This window comes from Callionymus lyra, chromosome 19 (genome assembly GCF_982586985.1).
Source record: "Callionymus lyra chromosome 19, fCalLyr1.hap1.1, whole genome shotgun sequence".
Lineage (NCBI taxonomy): Eukaryota > Metazoa > Chordata > Actinopteri > Syngnathiformes > Callionymidae > Callionymus > Callionymus lyra.
The window spans coordinates 2,960,645-2,978,350 of record NC_141836.1 but is presented as its reverse complement, the minus strand read 5'-3'; the positions used below and the strand labels follow the sequence as shown (position 1 = coordinate 2,978,350).

Genomic DNA, 17,706 nt, shown 5'->3' with positions numbered 1-17,706 from the left:
CTGGAAAAGACAATGTTTGGTAAATATAAGATGATCTCCTTTTATCTCGTTCGAAGGACGCACTTGTTTTTTTGCAGAGTCACTTCTGGAGAGAAAACATTCTTCGTTTGCAGACGAAAACAAATCTTATTTTACACCTCGTGAAAAGTATGAGTTTTGATAAAAAGCAGTTTCACCGCAGTAAACAATAAACAGTAAACAATAAACAGTAAACAATAAACAATAAACTGTAAGCAATACACGTTAGAACACGTGAACAAGTGACATGTTTCGTAAACAACTCGTTAATCTGTTGTTAAATAAGTCGACGACTGCGGCTTCGACTGCAGCAGTCGATCCAGTCGACCGCAGTCAGTCATGTGACCTCAGTTGATCAATCATGTTCACTCAATCCTTGATGGACACGACTTGACCGCCGGCCAAGTGTGACTCTGGTGCGTTCATGGACACTGACTTTGGTGCGTTCATGGACACTGACTTTGGTGCGTTCATGGACACTGACTTTGGTGCGTTCATGGACACTGACTTTGGTGCGTTCATGGACACTGACTCTGGTGCGTTCATGGACACTGACTTTGGTGCGTTCATGGACACTGACTTTGGTGCGTTCATGGACACTGACTTTGGTGCGTTCATTGACACTGACTTTGGTGTGTTCATGGACACTGACTTTGGTGTGTTCATGGACACTGACTTTGGTGTGTTCATGGACACTGACTTTGGTGCGTTCATGGACACTGACTTTGGTGTGTTCATGGACACTGACTTTGGTGCGTTCATGGACACTGACTTTGGTGTGTTCATGGACACTGACTTTGGTGTGTTCATGGACACTGACTTTGGTGTGTTCATGGACACTGACTTTGGTGTGTTCATGGACACTGACTTTGGTGCGTTCATGGACACTGACTTTGGTGCGTTCATGGACACACAAGTGTGACTCTGGTGCGTTCATGGACACTGACTTTGGTGCGTTCATGGACACTGACTCTGGTGCGTTCATGGACACTGACTCTGGTGCGTTCATGGACACTGACTTTGGTGCGTTCATGGACACTGACTTTGGTGCGTTCATGGACACTGATTTTGGTGCGTTCATGGACACACAAGTGTGACTCTGGTGCGTTCATGGACACACAAGTGTGACTCTGGTGCGTTCATGGACACTGACTTTGGTGCGTTCATGGACACACAAGTGTGACTCTGGTGCGTTCATGGACACTGACTCTGGTGCGTTCATGGACACTGACTTTGGTGTGTTCATGGACACACAAGTGTGACTCTGGTGCGTTCATGGACACTGACTTTGGTGCGTTCATGGACACTGACTTTGGTGCGTTCATGGACACTGATTTTGGTGCGTTCATGGACACACAAGTGTGACTCTGGTGCGTTCATGGACACTGACTTTGGTGCGTTCATGGACACACAAGTGTGTCGCGCTGGTGCGTTCATGGACACTGACTTTGGTGCGTTCATGGACAATGACTCTGGTGTGTTCATGGACACTGACTTTGTTGCGTTCATGGACACACAAGTGTGTCGCGCTGGTGCGTTCATGGACACACAAGTGTGTCGCGCTGGTGCGTTCATGGACACTGACTTTGGTGCGTTCATGGACAATGACTCTGGTGTGTTCATGGACACTGACTTTGTTGCGTTCATGGACACACAAGTGTGTCGCGCTGGTGCGTTCATGGACACACAAGTGTGTCGCGCTGGTGCGTTCATGGACACTGACTTTGGTGCGTTCATGGACACTGACTTTGGTGCGTTCATGGACACTGACTTTGGTGTGTTCATGGACACTGACTTTGGTGTGTTCATGGACACTGACTTTGGTGCGTTCATGGACACTGACTTTGGTGCGTTCATGGACACACAAGTGTGACTCTGGTGCGTTCATGGACACTGACTTTGGTGCGTTCATGGACACTGACTCTGGTGCGTTCATGGACACTGACTCTGGTGCGTTCATGGACACTGACTTTGGTGCGTTCATGGACACTGACTTTGGTGCGTTCATGGACACTGATTTTGGTGCGTTCATGGACACACAAGTGTGACTCTGGTGCGTTCATGGACACACAAGTGTGACTCTGGTGCGTTCATGGACACTGACTTTGGTGCGTTCATGGACACACAAGTGTGACTCTGGTGCGTTCATGGACACTGACTCTGGTGCGTTCATGGACACTGACTTTGGTGTGTTCATGGACACACAAGTGTGACTCTGGTGCGTTCATGGACACTGACTTTGGTGCGTTCATGGACACTGACTTTGGTGCGTTCATGGACACTGATTTTGGTGCGTTCATGGACACACAAGTGTGACTCTGGTGCGTTCATGGACACTGACTTTGGTGCGTTCATGGACACACAAGTGTGTCGCGCTGGTGCGTTCATGGACACTGACTTTGGTGCGTTCATGGACACACAAGTGTGTCGCGCTGGTGCGTTCATGGACACTGACTTTGGTGCGTTCATGGACAATGACTCTGGTGTGTTCATGGACACTGACTTTGTTGCGTTCATGGACACACAAGTGTGTCGCGCTGGTGCGTTCATGGACACACAAGTGTGTCGCGCTGGTGCGTTCATGGACACTGACTTTGGTGCGTTCATGGACAATGACTCTGGTGTGTTCATGGACACTGACTTTGGTGCGTTCATGGACACTGACTTTGGTGCGTTCATGGACACACAAGTGTGTCGCGCTGGTGCGTTCATGGACACTGACTTTGGTGCGTTCATGGACACACAAGTGTGTCGCGCTGGTGCGTTCATGGACACACAAGTGTGTCGCGCTGGTGCGTTCATGGACACACAAGTGTGTCGCGCTGGTGCGTTCATGGACGTTAGCGAAAAGAGGAAAAGTAGGAAAACGTGTAAATACATGAACAAATAAATGAGGAAATAACAATAGATTAATATACAATAAAAGTTCAAATGTACGAACAAATAAATGAATAAACACACAATAATAGAATTGTTTTCTTTCTATATATTCACTGTCATCTTAGGAATCTGACTTTAAACTGTGAACAAAAGAAAATACGTCAGATTTGATTTAAAGTCACAACGGTTGAGGAGATATGAACACATGACCTTCTCCTTAGAAGGTCATGTGTTCATATCATATCTGGAGTCGCACCTTCACACACAATCAAACGTGTTCTATGACACACGACACACAACCATGAAACCACAACAGATGTTGTTAAACACACAGATAGTGGCGTCATTTGTCGCTCATGGGTTCGAGCGAAGCGTCGATCAAACACCATCTCAGTGAACGTTTGTGTTCATATGTTCTTGTAACTCGGCATCGACAACATGTTCATCAGAGTCTAATGTTATTGTTGATCATCTTTAACCTCCACAGATTAAACCTACGACCCTCCAGGCTTCTCTCCTGAACACCTTCTCGCTTCTCTTCTGGTGACTCAGTGAATCTTCCACGACTGAGTCACTTCCAAACATCCCGGAGCTCATGGAAGCTTCTGGTGAAACCGAGCGTGAATAGTTTGGGTTCATGAGGTTCAGCCGCAGCTGCTCGACCCTCTCCTCCCCTTTGACCTGCTTTCATGGGGTCGCGACCCCATCGTCGGTCGCTCGTCCGAGCAGCGCTTGAAACGAAAACTGTTCGATTACAGTTGAAAATTGTTTGATTATAGTTAAAAATTGTTAAAAATTGTTTGATTAAAGTTGAAAATTGTTTGATTACAGTTAAAAATTGTTTGATTATAGTTGAAAATTGTTGAAAATTGTTTGATTAAAGTTGAAAATTGTTTGATTATAGTTACAAATTGTTGAAAATTGTTTGATTATAGTTGAAAATTGTTTGATTATAGTTGAAAATTGTTGAAAATTGTTTGATTAAAGTTGAAAATTGTTTGATTATAGTTACAAATTGTTAAAAATTGTTTGATTAAAGTTGAAAATTGTTTGATTACAGTTAAAAATTGTTTGATTATAGTTGAAAATTGTTGAAAATTGTTTGATTAAAGTTGAAAATTGTTTGATTATAGTTACAAATTGTTGAAAATTGTTTGATTATAGTTGAAAATTGTTGAAAATTGTTTGATTAAAGTTGAAAATTGTTTGATTATAGTTACAAATTGTTGAAAATTGTTTGATTATAGTTGAAAATTGTTTGATTAAAGTTGAAAATTGTTGAAAGTTGTTTGATTAAAGTTGAAAATTGTTTGATTATAGTTACAAATTGTTGAAAATTGTTTGATTAAAGTTGAAAATTGTTTGATTATAGCTAAAAAATTGTTTAAAATTGTTTGATTATAGTTGAAAATTGTTTAAAATTGTTTGATTATAGTTGAAAATTGTTGAAAATTGTTTGATTAAAGTTGAAAATTGTTTGATTATAGTTGAAAATTGTTGAAAGTTGTTTGATTATAGTTGAAAATTGTTGAAAGTTGTTTGATTATAGTTGAAAATTGTTGAAAGTAGTTTGATTATAGTTGAAAATTGTTGAAAGTTGTTTGATTATAGTTGAAAATTGTTGAAAATTGTTTGATTAAAGTTGAAAATTGTTTGATTATAGTTGAAAATTGTTGAAAGTTGTTTGATTATAGTTGAAAATTGTTGAAAATTGTTTGATTAAAGTTGAAAATTGTTTGATTATAGTTGAAAATTGTTGAAAGTTGTTTGATTAAAGTTGAAAATTGTTTGATTATAGTTAAAAATTGTTTGATTATAGTTGAAAATTGTTGAAAATTGTTTGATTAAAGTTGAAAATTGTTTGATTATAGTTACAAATTGTTGAAAATTGTTTGATTATAGTTGAAAATTGTTGAAAATTGTTTGATTAAAGTTGAAAATTGTTTGATTATAGTTACAAATTGTTTGATTATAGTTACAAATTGTTAAAAATTGTTTGATTAAAGTTGAAAATTGTTTGATTACAGTTAAAAATTGTTTGATTATAGTTGAAAATTGTTGAAAATTGTTTGATTAAAGTTGAAAATTGTTTGATTATAGTTACAAATTGTTGAAAATTGTTTGATTATAGTTGAAAATTGTTGAAAATTGTTTGATTAAAGTTGAAAATTGTTTGATTATAGTTACAAATTGTTGAAAATTGTTTGATTATAGTTGAAAATTGTTGAAAATTGTTTGATTAAAGTTGAAAATTGTTGAAAGTTGTTTGATTAAAGTTGAAAATTGTTTGATTATAGTTACAAATTGTTGAAAATTGTTTGATTATAGTTGAAAATTGTTGAAAATTGTTTGATTAAAGTTGAAAATTGTTGAAAGTTGTTTGATTAAAGTTGAAAATTGTTTGATTATAGTTACAAATTGTTGAAAATTGTTTGATTAAAGTTGAAAATTGTTTGATTATAGCTAAAAAATTGTTTAAAATTGTTTGATTATAGTTGAAAATTGTTGAAAATTGTTTGATTATAGTTGAAAATTGTTGAAAATTGTTTGATTAAAGTTGAAAATTGTTTGATTATAGTTGAAAATTGTTGAAAGTTGTTTGATTATAGTTGAAAATTGTTGAAAGTTGTTTGATTATAGTTGAAAATTGTTGAAAGTAGTTTGATTATAGTTGAAAATTGTTGAAAGTTGTTTGATTATAGTTGAAAATTGTTGAAAATTGTTTGATTAAAGTTGAAAATTGTTTGATTATAGTTACAAATTGTTGAAAATTGTTTGATTAAAGTTGAAAATTGTTTGATTATAGCTAAAAAATTGTTTGATTATAGTTGAAAATTGTTTAAAATTGTTTGATTATAGTTGAAAATTGTTGAAAATTGTTTGATTAAAGTTGAAAATTGTTTGATTATAGTTGAAAATTGTTGAAAGTTGTTTGATTATAGTTGAAAATTGTTGAAAGTTGTTTGATTATAGTTGAAAATTGTTGAAAGTAGTTTGATTATAGTTGAAAATTGTTGAAAGTTGTTTGATTATAGTTGAAAATTGTTGAAAATTGTTTGATTAAAGTTGAAAATGGTTTGATTATAGTTGAAAATTGTTGAAAGTTGTTTGATTATAGTTGAAAATTGTTGAAAATTGTTTGATTAAAGTTGAAAATTGTTTGATTATAGTTGAAAATTGTTGAAAGTTGTTTGATTATAGTTGAAAATTGTTGAAAGTTGTTTGATTATAGTTGAAAATTGTTGAAAGTTGTTTGATTAAAGTTGAAAATTGTTGAAAGTTGTTGATTATAGTTGAAAATTGTTTTTATTATAGTTTAAAATTGTTGAAAATTGTTTTATTATAGTTGAAAATTGTTGAAAGTTGTTTGATTATAGTTGAAAATTGTTGAAAACTGTTTAATTATAGTTGAAAACTGTTTGATTAAAGATAATAATTCTTTGTTTTTCTCTTTCTTCTCTCTCAGGGGTCCGATGGGTCAGATGAGTCCCAAGCTGGGCATGCAACAAGGAGGGATGGGAGGAGGTGGAATGGGGGGAATGGGAGGAGGGATGGGCAGTATGGGAGGTGGAGGAATTGGAGGTGGAATAGGAGGTGGAATGGGAGGAGGGATGGGAGGAGGGATGGGAGGAGGAATGGGAGGAGGGATGGGAGGAGGGATGGGAGGAGGAATGGGAGGAGGGATGGGAGGAGGAATGGTGGGTGGAAGAGGAGCAGGAATGGGCTCAGGAGGAGGAATCGGGTCCAGGGCAGCCGAACCTTACCGCCTGGCCACCCATGACACCCCGAGCTCCCCCCGACACATGCAGTCTGGTCAGGGTCCCGGCCAGACGGGCCACAGCACAGGTCCGGGACACGGGCTGGGTCAGGCTCAGGCGGCCTCAGGCATGGGGGTCCACGGAGGTCAGAGTCCAGGCCAGCACGCCTCCCGGAAAAACCTCCAGGTGGACTTTGGCGGTTCGAGGACGGGCCGGTCTCCGTCGGCGTCACCGGACCGCGGCATCACGCCCACCTCGCCCTACTCGGTGCCACAGATCGCGCCCATGCCGAGCAGCAGGGTGTGCCCGGTGTGCACCACCACTGAGCTCCACAACCCGCCGGCCGTTCCCAACTACAACACCTGCACCCAGTGCAAGTCCACCGTGTGCAACCAGTGCGGGTTCAACCCCAACCCACACCTGACCGAGGTAGGTCTCCTGAAGACGTGCATGATGGGTAATAACTCTGATCTGTGGTGCGTCTGGATCGGAAATGTTCCGACTGAAGGAATTAAATGGTGGTTTTGGTGGATTCGATCCAGTGTTTGGATCTGAGTGTCTCTAGCATGTACGGACTAGGGTTCGGCTCAGAAGATCTTGAGACAGAATGTTCACGTGAGATGGTTCCACCCTTGAGGGACATCAAGACTCTGGGACATCTGAGGCTGTCACGAGGTGTTGAAGGGTTTGTGGACGTCGGATGTTTCAAGAACTTCAAGTGTTGTAATAACGGAGCCTCTTGCTGATCAAAGTTTCTTTAACGAGGATTAATCCTGGATTGAAAGATTTCTCTCCTCGCGACTGTGGATTAAACACAGACGTGATCATTTCTCAGGGAATCATTTGAAAAGTCTACACGAGAACGTGTCACTAATGATGGTTTTAAGAGCGAAAACGTCCGTTAAACGACAGATTACTTCATTATTGAGGCTCATCGATGCTCAGGTTATCTAATAATCCCGGCTCTCGTCACGTTCTGATGCCTGTCACAGCGTCAGAGTGACACCAATTACTGGGATCAGGGCGAGAGATTACGGAGGCAGGAGTCGTGGTGACATTTCTCTCAACACGCCTTTCATGCTGTTGCCGTTTGACCTTTGTGTGGCGGAGACTCGAGTCTGAAGAGACGCTCGGATTAAATGAAACATCTGCAGCTTTTTTATCTCACGTTTAGAAACTAATGATTCGTCCTGTTAACTCACATGGATGGATGGATGGATGGATGGATGGATGGATGGATGGATGGACGGACGGACGGACGGACGGACGGACGGACGGACGGATGGATGGATGGATGGATGGACGGACGGACGGACGGACGGACGGACGGATGGATGGATGGATGGATGGATGGATGGAAGGAAGGATGGATTGAAGGGTGGATGGATGGATGGATGGATGGATGGATGGATGGATGGATGGATGGATGGATGGATGGATTGAAGGGTGGATGGATGGATGGATGGATGGATGGATGGATGGACGGACGGATGGATGGATGGATGGATGGATGGATGGATGGATGGATGGATGGATGGATGGATGGATGGATGGATGGATGGATGGATGGATGGATGGATGGAAGGAAGGATGGATTGAAGGGTGGATGGATGGATGGAAGGAAGGATGGATTGAAGGGTGGATGGATGGATGGATGGATGGATGGATGGATGGATGGATGGATGGATGGATGGATGGATGGATGGATGGATGGATGGATTGAAGGGTGGATGGATGGATGGATGGATGGATGGATGGATGGATGGATGGATGGATGGATGGATGGATGGATGGATGGATGGATGGATGGAAGGAAGGATGGATTGAAGGGTGGATGGATGGATGGAAGGAAGGATGGATGGATGGATGGATGGATGGATGGATGGATGGATGGATGGATGGATGGATGGATGGATGGATGGATGGATGGATGGATGGATGGATGGATGGATGGATGGATGGATGGATGGATGGATGGATGGATGGATGGAAGGGTGGATGGATGGATGGATGGAAGGGTGGATGGATGGATTATGAATGGATGTTTTCATCCACTGTTGTCGTCTCTGCTGCTGTTTTCATCCACTGTTGTCGTCTCTGCTGCTTTTCTCATCCACTGTTGTCGTCTCTGCTTCTGTTTTCATCCACTGTTGTCGTCTCTGCTGCTTTTCTCATCCACTGTTGTCGTCTCTGCTTCTGTTTTCATCCACTGTTGTCTTCTCTGCTCCTATTTTCATCCACTGTTGTCGTCTCTGCTGCTGTTTTCATCCACTGTTGTCGTCTCTGCTGCTTTTTTCATCCACTGTTGTCGTCTCTGCTACTGCTTCATCCACTGTTGTCGTCTCTGCTGCTGTTTTCATCCACTGTTGTCGTCTCTGCTGCTGTTTTCATCCACTGTTGTCGTCTCTGCTGCTTTTCTCATCCACTGTTGTCGTCTCTGCTGCTTTTCTCATCCACTGTTGTCGTCTCTGCTGCTGTTTTCATCCACTGTTGTCGTCTCTGCTGCTTTTCTCATCCACTGTTTTCGTCTCTGCTGCTGCTTCATCCACTGTTGTCGTCTCTGCTGCTGTTTTCATCCACTGTTGTCGCCTCTGTTGCTGTTTTCATCCACTGTTGTCGTCTCTGCTCCTATTTTCATCCACTGTTGTCGTCTCTACTGCTGCTTCATCCACTGTTGTCGTCTCTGCTGCTGCTTCATCCACTGTTGTCGTCTCTGCTGCTGTTTTCATCCACTGTTGTCGCCTCTGTTGCTGTTTTCATCCACTGTTGTCGTCTCTGTTGCTGTTTTGATCCACTGTTGTCGTCTCTGTTGCTGTTTTCATCCACTGTTGTCGTCTCTGCTCCTATTTTCATCCACTGTTGTCGTCTCTGCTGCTGCTTCATCCACTGTTGTCGTCTCTGCTCCTATTTTCATCCACTGTTGTCGTCTCTGCTGCTGTTTTGATCCACTGTTGTCGTCTCTGCTGCTGTTTTGATCCACTGTTGTCTTGTTCAACACACTGCCTTCTACATTTGGACTCAGCAGGAGCCTGGAGCTGCTAATAGGCCAGGCTGTGGGTGTGTGTATGTGTGTGTGTGTGTGTGGGTGTATGTGTGTGTGTGTGTGTGTTTTCGCACGTGTGTGTGTGTGTGTGTGTGTAAAGTGGATTAATTAGTTTCCGGAAAAATCTGCATACTGTGTTTCTCTGTTCTCTGCTCAAATCTCCCCCTCCTGTCACATGTTGTGTGTTTGTTGTGTTCACTAAATACTTCCAACAACAAAACAATGAATTTTAAATTAAAAAAAAAGGAGAATCTATTTATTCGTTCTCTTCGCCCGATTCCTTCAGAGGAGTCTATCCTAGCTACCCAGGGCGAGAGGCGGAGGACACCCTGATCAGATCGTCTATCACAGAGACACACACACACACACACAAACAATTTACAGTATAATTTAAATACCAGGTACACACACTAGAAAACAAGGAAGGAAATTAAGTAACAATGAAAAAAGGAAAATTACAAAAAAAGCAATGCAGATAGAAACATGGAAGGAAACTAGGAAAGAAAAATAGGAAGCAAAAGAGAAAGTAAATCATGAAAGAAAGAAATTGAATATTAAAAACAAGGAAATGGAAGAGGAGACGAGGAAGGAAACTAGGAAAAAGAAATAGGAAGGAAAAGAGGAAGTAAATCATGAAACAAGGAAATGGAAAAGTAAAAACAAGGAAAAAAAAGAGGAAAAACAAGGAAGAGGAAAACCTCTTGAAAACACGGAGGTGTGAGTTGATCCTTTAACAAACAGAATAAAGCCTATAAAAATAGATCCAGCTCTGGCGTCACTGGTCGGTCGCGGCTCTGACGCAGGTCCTGATAATTACTCGGCAAATATATCAAAGAGATTTCTCTGTAATTGAAGCTTCTATTGAACCAAATGAAAGTCGTGCATTATTACGATAATGTCACTGTAATTACAAACGAATGCCACGATAGAGACGATCAACGACTGCAGAGTCTGAGAGTCGAACCCACAACAACATTGAGTCGAGGCTTCACAAAAATAAAAAACATAAAAATCTACGGGGGGTTTTGTTGCTCATCACAGCGCATGAACACAATCATTAAAAGATTTAATAAAAACAGACTCAAACACACTTTTACACATTTCTACTATTGTATTAGGAATATTTAAACAAGGAAACAAGATAGCAGACAAGGAAACAGAAGAGGAAACTAGGAAACAAGGAAAGAAACCATTAAACAAGGAAGGAAACAAGGGAAAGTAATACGGAAATGATTATGTAACGAGGAAACGAGATAGGAAACGGAAGAGAAAAGTAGGAAACGAAAAAGGAAACATCTTTGTAAATAATGAAGGAGAGTAGTATGGAAACTAGGATACAAGGATACAAGGAGGGACATTTGCAACCAATGAAATGAGATGGGAAACAAGAAAACAGAAGAGGAAAAGGAAGCAAAGAAGGAAACTTGGAAACATCGTCATAAACTAGGATACGAGGAAGACATTTATCATACAAGGAAACAAGATAGAGAAAGGAACAGGTAAAAACAAATCAAAGAAATAAGGAAGGAGACTAGGAAACAAGTAATGAAACTAGGATACCAGGAAACAAGGAGGGAAATGAAAATACAAGGACATTAGATGAGAAACAAGAAAAAAGAAGAGGAAAAGGAAATGACATTTATGATACAAGGATCACAAGATAGAGAACAGAACAGGAATCAAATAAATAAGGAAGGAGGCTAGGAAACAAGTGTGGAAATTACACCACTGTGGAAGAAGATTAAGAAACAAGGAAATGAGATAGGAAAGAAGGAAACCAAGTAGGAAACAAGCAAACAAATTATAAAACAAGATAACGTGATAGTAAAGAAAGAAACGTAATTGGAAACTAGGAAATAAAGAATGAGCAATCGATACGAGAAAAAGACTAAATTAAACATTCAATGTAAAATTAATGAAATAAAAGCGAAGTTTGACTTTTATTTATCAACAGAAAAAATCATGATCAGTTCGAATGAGAACAAAAAGGTTTCTATCAAGTGAGGCTTGATTCGATCACATTTGCAGCAGGTGTTCGCACATAAACCTCCAGAAGAGTCTCATTGATCTGATATCAATCATCAAATGATGATACAAATGTATTTAAACTTTAAATCAATTAAATAGAATGACTTTCCTTTCATCCCTGGTTCTCTTCTTCTACTGTGGTCTGCAGAGTGCAGCACCACTTCTCTCCCTCAAAGGTCTATTCTGGGAAAGTAGGATGGGAGGAGGAGGAGAAGGGGAAGAAACCGGAGTGACAAGGAATCTCTCCACATGTATTAAACATGAGAGGAGCCCGGAAGAGCAACATGGAAGGAACTGATGTTAGGACGGGCGTGTTGATCTGTGGTGAGAGGAATTCATAACGAACGATTCTTGTCGTTCGTCTGCAGACACTTGAGGAGAAACTTGAGTGAATGACACGATAAACTGCTGTTCTAGTGTGTGTTCAATGATGGAGAGACTTAAGAACCAACAATGGAAGTTGTGAAATCATGGAGAGAGAGAAGAAAGAAGGGATGTTGTTTTAAGATGGACGGAGAGAAGAAAGAAGGGATGTAGTTAAATGATGGAGGGAGAGAAGAAAGAAGGGATGATGTTAAATGATGGAGGGAGAGAAGAAAGAAGGGATGATGTTAAATGATGGAGGGAGAGAAGAAAGAAGGGATGTTGTTATATGATGGACGGAGAGAAGAAAGAAGGGATGTTGTTATATGATGGAGGGAGAGAAGAAAGAAGGGATGTTGTTAAATGATGGAGAGAGAGAAGAAAGAAAGGATGTTGTTATATGATGGACGGAGAGAAGAAAGAAGGGATGTTGTTATATGATGGACGGAGAGAATAAAGAAGGGATGTTGTTATATGATGGAGGGAGAGAAGAAAGAAGGGATGTTGTTATATGATGGAGGGAGAGAAGAAAGAAGGGATGTTGTTATATAATGGACGGAGAGAAGAATGAAGGGATGTTGTTAAATGATGGACGGAGAGAAGAAAGAAGGGATGTTGTTATATGATGGAGGGAGAGAAGAAAGAAGGGATGTTGTTAAATGATGGACGGAGAGAAGAAAGAAGGGATGTTGTTAAATGATGGAGGGAGAGAAGAAAGAAGGGATGTTGTTAAATGATGGACGGAGAGAAGAAAGAAAGGATGTTGTTAAATGATGGAGGGAGAGAAGAAAGAAGGGATGTTGTTAAATGATGGACGGAGAGAAGAAAGAAGGGATGTTGTTAACTGATGGAGGGAGAGAAGAAAGAAGTGATGTTGTTAAATGATGGAGAGAGAGAAGAAAGAAAGGATGTTGTTAAATGATGGAGGGAGAGAAGAAAGAAGGGATGTTGTTAAATGATGGACGGAGAGAAGAAAGAAGGGATGTTGTTAACTGATGGAGGGAGAGAAGAAAGAAGTGATGTTGTTAAATGATGGAGAGAGAGAAGAAAGAAAGGATGTTGTTAAATGATGGAGGGAGAGAAGAAAGAAGGGATGTTGTTAAATGATGGAGAGAGAGAAGGAAGAAGGGATGTTGTTAAATGATGGAGAGAGAGAAGAAAGAAGGGATGTTATTAAATGATGGACGGAGAGAAGAAAGAAGGGATGTTGTTAACTGATGGAGGGAGAGAAGAAAGAAGTGATGTTGTTAAATGATGGAGAGAGAGAAGAAAGAAAGGATGTTGTTAAATGATGGAGGGAGAGAAGAAAGAAGGGATGTTGTTAAATGATGGAGGGAGAGAAGGAAGAAGGGATGTTATTAAAGGACAAAGATGTGTTAAAATATTGATGCTTCACGAGAAAACAACCACAACAACAACAACAACAACGACTACAACAACCACAACAACCACAACAACAACAAGCACAACAACAACCACAATAACCACAACAACAACAACAACGACTACAACAACCAAAACAACCACAACAACAACAAAAACCAAAACAACAACAACAACCACAACAACCACGCAACAACAACAACCACAACAACAACAAGCACAACAACAACAACCACAATAACCACAGCAACAACAACAACGACTACAACAACCACAACAACAACAACAACCAAAACAACAACAACCACAATAACCACGCAACAACAACAACCACAATAACCACAGCAACAACAACAACGACTACAACAACCAAAACAACCACAACAACAACAAAAACCAAAACAACAACAACAACCACAACAACCACGCAACAACAACAAGCACAACAACAACAACCACAATAACCACAGCAACAACAACAACGACTACAACAACCACAACAACCAAAACAACAACAACAACCACAATAACCACAGCAACAACAACAACCAAAACAACAACAACAACCACAACAACCACGCAACAACAACAACCACAATAACCACAGCAACAACAACAACCAAAACAACAACAACAACCACAACAACCATGCAACAACAACAAGCACAACAACAACAAGCACAATAACCACAGCAACAACAACAACGACTACAACAACCACAGCAACAACCAAAACAACAACAACAACAACCCAAACCACAACAATTACAACAACAACAACAACAACAAAAACACCAACAACAACACAAGTATATACTTTATTAAGTATTGTTTTGATTGTTTAAGCGCTTTGTGACCCTGGTCTGGAAAAGCTCTCTACAGATATAAATGATTGACTTACTTACTTACAATGAACCAAAGAACACTTTGTACCAGACGAGCTAATGTTAGCGACACAAGTGAGGACAGAAGGACGACGCCCACGCTCTCGTGAAGCCTCTTCTTCACCCACTGAACAAGTGAGGAAGGAAACTAGGAAAGGAGATAGCAAACAAGGAATGATAAAAAGAAACTAGGAAAGAAGGAAGGAAACTAGGATGGAGATAGCAAACAAGGAATGATAAAAAGAAACTAGGAAAGAAGGAAGGAAACTAGGATGGAGATAGCAAACAAGGAATTATGAAAAAAGAAACTAGGAAAGAAGGAAGGAAACTAGGATGGAGATAGCAAACAAGGAATGATAAAAAGAAACTAGGAAAGAAGGAAGGAAACTAGGAAAGGAGATAGCAAACAAGGAATGATAAAAAAAAGAAACTAGGAAAGAAGGAAGGAAACTAGGATGGAGATAGCAAACAAGGAATGATAAAAAGAAACTAGGAAAGAAGGAAGGAAACTAGGAAAGGAGATAGCAAACAAGGAATGATAAAAAAAAAAACTAGGAAAGAAGGAAGGAAACTAGGATGGAGATAGCAAACAAGGAATCAGAAAAGGAAACTAGATAAGAAGGAAGGAAACTAGGAAACAAGGAAATGAGGGAGAAAACTAGGATAGGAGATAGCAAACAAGGAATCATAAAAGGAAACTAGGATCCAAGGAAATGAGGAAGGAAACTACAACAGACCTACATGTTTAAAGAAACACTTGTAACCTTCTAAAGCCTTCTAACGCCTTCTAACCTTCTTGTTACGTCCATAGAACATGTTCTCGACTCATCAACTGTGTTTCCATCATGAGCTTCATCCTGGGAATATTCCTGGAATGTCCAGGACATCGATCCGTGCATTAGTGGCTTCTTGTCGTTCCTGGAGTCAGAGACGAGTTCACGGATGACGGACGGGTGTTTAAGTGCACATGTGTGTGTGTGTGTGTGTGTGTGTGCGTGCGTGCGTGCGTGCGTGTGTGTGTGTGTGTGTGTGTGTGTGTGTGTGCGAGTGTGTGTGCGGGATCATGTGAGCTCCATATGTGCAGCACGAGTGTCATCATCACTGAGTGCGTGTGTTCATGTGGACACAGAGAGACCTCTAGGCTGCTCTTAATGGATTCCATGTCCGTGAAGCGTCTCCTTGTCAGGGAACATTGTGGTGGGGGCAGAGGGGGGGGCTCGTCTACAGGTGAGACCACTACCAGAAGCACCTGTCCCTCCCCAGACTCCCTTTCGAAACAAACATAATCACTAGAAAAGCACTCTGAGGGCGCAGCCCCCTGACAAGCAGCTCCTTTACACCCACTTTTATTTGACAGAAAATGAGTGTAACTATTTTTGATTTAATCTATTTAATGCAATTACCTTTTTTTTTTTTAGCATTTGAAAAATCTGTGACAGCAGCGAGTCAGTGGGAAAAACCTGTGGTGGAACTCGCTCACTCGCTCACTCGCACAACGCACATAATAGTGACGTGAAAGATAAGAGGAACAAGTACAAGAGGAACCTCACAAGAGGAACCTCACGCTGTAGTTTGAGGTTCCTCTTGTACAATATCCTTTTGTGTGTGTTGTGCGAGCGAGTTCCACCACCACCTGGCCCATCAGCTCACTTCCCTCTATGATTTTTCAAATGCTAAAAAAGCAGCCGTGAAACGATCCTCGTGAACTGAGAGAGGTTTGGAAACAAGACTTGAACGTGTCCTCGTCACAGACTCGAGTCCTCTCTCTCTCCGAAGGTCGCCGCGGTGAAAGACGCCGTACGTGTCACTCGCCGCCCTTGAGCAGCACATTTGTCTGCGGCGTTCAACTTTCACCTGTGAAGAACATGTTCTCCGTCTGATGGTGTGTGTGAGGCAGATCTCTCGGCTCAGACGTGGAGTTTGCACTCTGGCGGGTCGTTCATCATTTATGTAGACAGCCGGCGGGTGTGTGTGTGTGTGTGTGTGTGTGTGTGTGTGTGTGTGTGTGTGTGTGTCTATGTGTGTGTGACCATTCTACACACAACAAGACTTCATCTAAACGCAAGAGTGGAAGATAAAGTCGATAAATCGTGTCACACAAACGGCGAGTGTTTGCCCGGAGAAGCTGTGAGCGTCTTCCGAGGCAGATAAAAACCAGCAGAGATAATGAGGGAGGGAAGAGGATGAGGGACGCTTAAATGATTAGAAGTCGTCCACACACTGTTTTAGCTTCCCCTTCATCCTCGTCCCTGAATCATCTTTACACATCTCCCGACTCCAGTTAGCGTGCGGAACGTTACCGTTTACTACGTCTATTCATCTGTGTTGACAGAGATTTATGGTCGTCCAAAAATATCAGGGTCTAAGTTTGACAACTGGAAGGTGGTCTTACTTTTAAAAAGACATAGAAAGCCCGAGACATAGAAGCCTGAGACTCTCGACTCATCAAGAGACTTGTTCTAAAGTCAAAGTCAAATATTTAAACTAGCAAAAATAAGTAAAACACAAACTCTATAAGAGAAAGTCGTGTTGAGAGAGACCAGACCGGCGCTCCTCCTGACTCAGCGTTATTGTGAGATGTGTTTTTCATGGACCCGACGCTTCTTTATTCACTGAGAAAAAAACATAAATGGCAAAAAAATTCTGTTATCTTAGTTCATAAATATGTTATAAAAGCTTCAGAAATGTAAATGATGATCTAAATTCCAGAAATCATCTTACATTGTTTTGAAGATAATGTCCCCTGGACTCTCACAGGAAGAAACGTTTGAGGCCACAGTACAACATTTTTATTTTCTTAAAGCTCGCCTAATTTGACATGTTGTAAATGTCTTCAAAATGCAGTCGGTCATTAATCATGACGTCGCTCCGTTTTGAAGTTATTACTTAATAAAGTTCTCGTCGGAAAATCTCGCCAAACGAGATTACGGTTTAAATTATACATTCTGACATCACTCTGGTGCAGGTGTTCTCCCCTAGAAGCTCTAAGTCAGTTAAGAACCTACATGTTAATAAACAAAATAAATATTTATGTAAACATGTTAGGAGGTACTTCTGCCTTTAGGTGTGTTTGTAATGTGTACATTAAGAAGCAAACCTTATTTTTATTATTCATTTTTAATGTACAAAATGGGAGTTTTAGGGGTCAGTTTGAAATTTACGTGAGTCCTTGAATGCAACTCGTGTTTTTGTGACCAATCAGAGCAGAGTGGGCGTGGTTGCTTGGACGAGAGTCTCATCTGAAACGGCGCATTTTTAGTGGGCGGAGCTTAACCGTATTTTCTAATGTAAATATCTTTATTAAATGAGAGTTTTGTGCAAAAAACACACTGATGAGTATAATAGAGTA

General features: G+C 40.7%; 1 protein-coding gene and 1 long non-coding RNA gene across 2 annotated transcripts in view; both read left to right on the top strand.

Moving 5' to 3' along the window:
• The first annotated feature begins 6,578 nt into the window (after positions 1 to 6,578).
• bsna (bassoon presynaptic cytomatrix protein a) overlaps positions 6,579 to 17,706 on the top strand; it is a 56,276-nt gene continuing 45,148 nt past the window's right edge. Inside the window, exon 1 of the mRNA XM_087782488.1 lies at positions 6,579 to 7,085. Within this exon, the coding sequence (XP_087638614.1) occupies positions 6,582 to 7,085 (504 nt within the window). The 5' untranslated portion in view covers positions 6,579 to 6,581. The remainder of the gene's footprint in view (positions 7,086 to 17,706) is intronic.
• Positions 9,795 to 15,015, top strand: LOC148058965 (uncharacterized). Its single transcript, XR_015709510.1, has 2 exons — positions 9,795 to 10,917; positions 14,977 to 15,015. It is a non-coding gene; the product is annotated as an uncharacterized LOC148058965 (long non-coding RNA).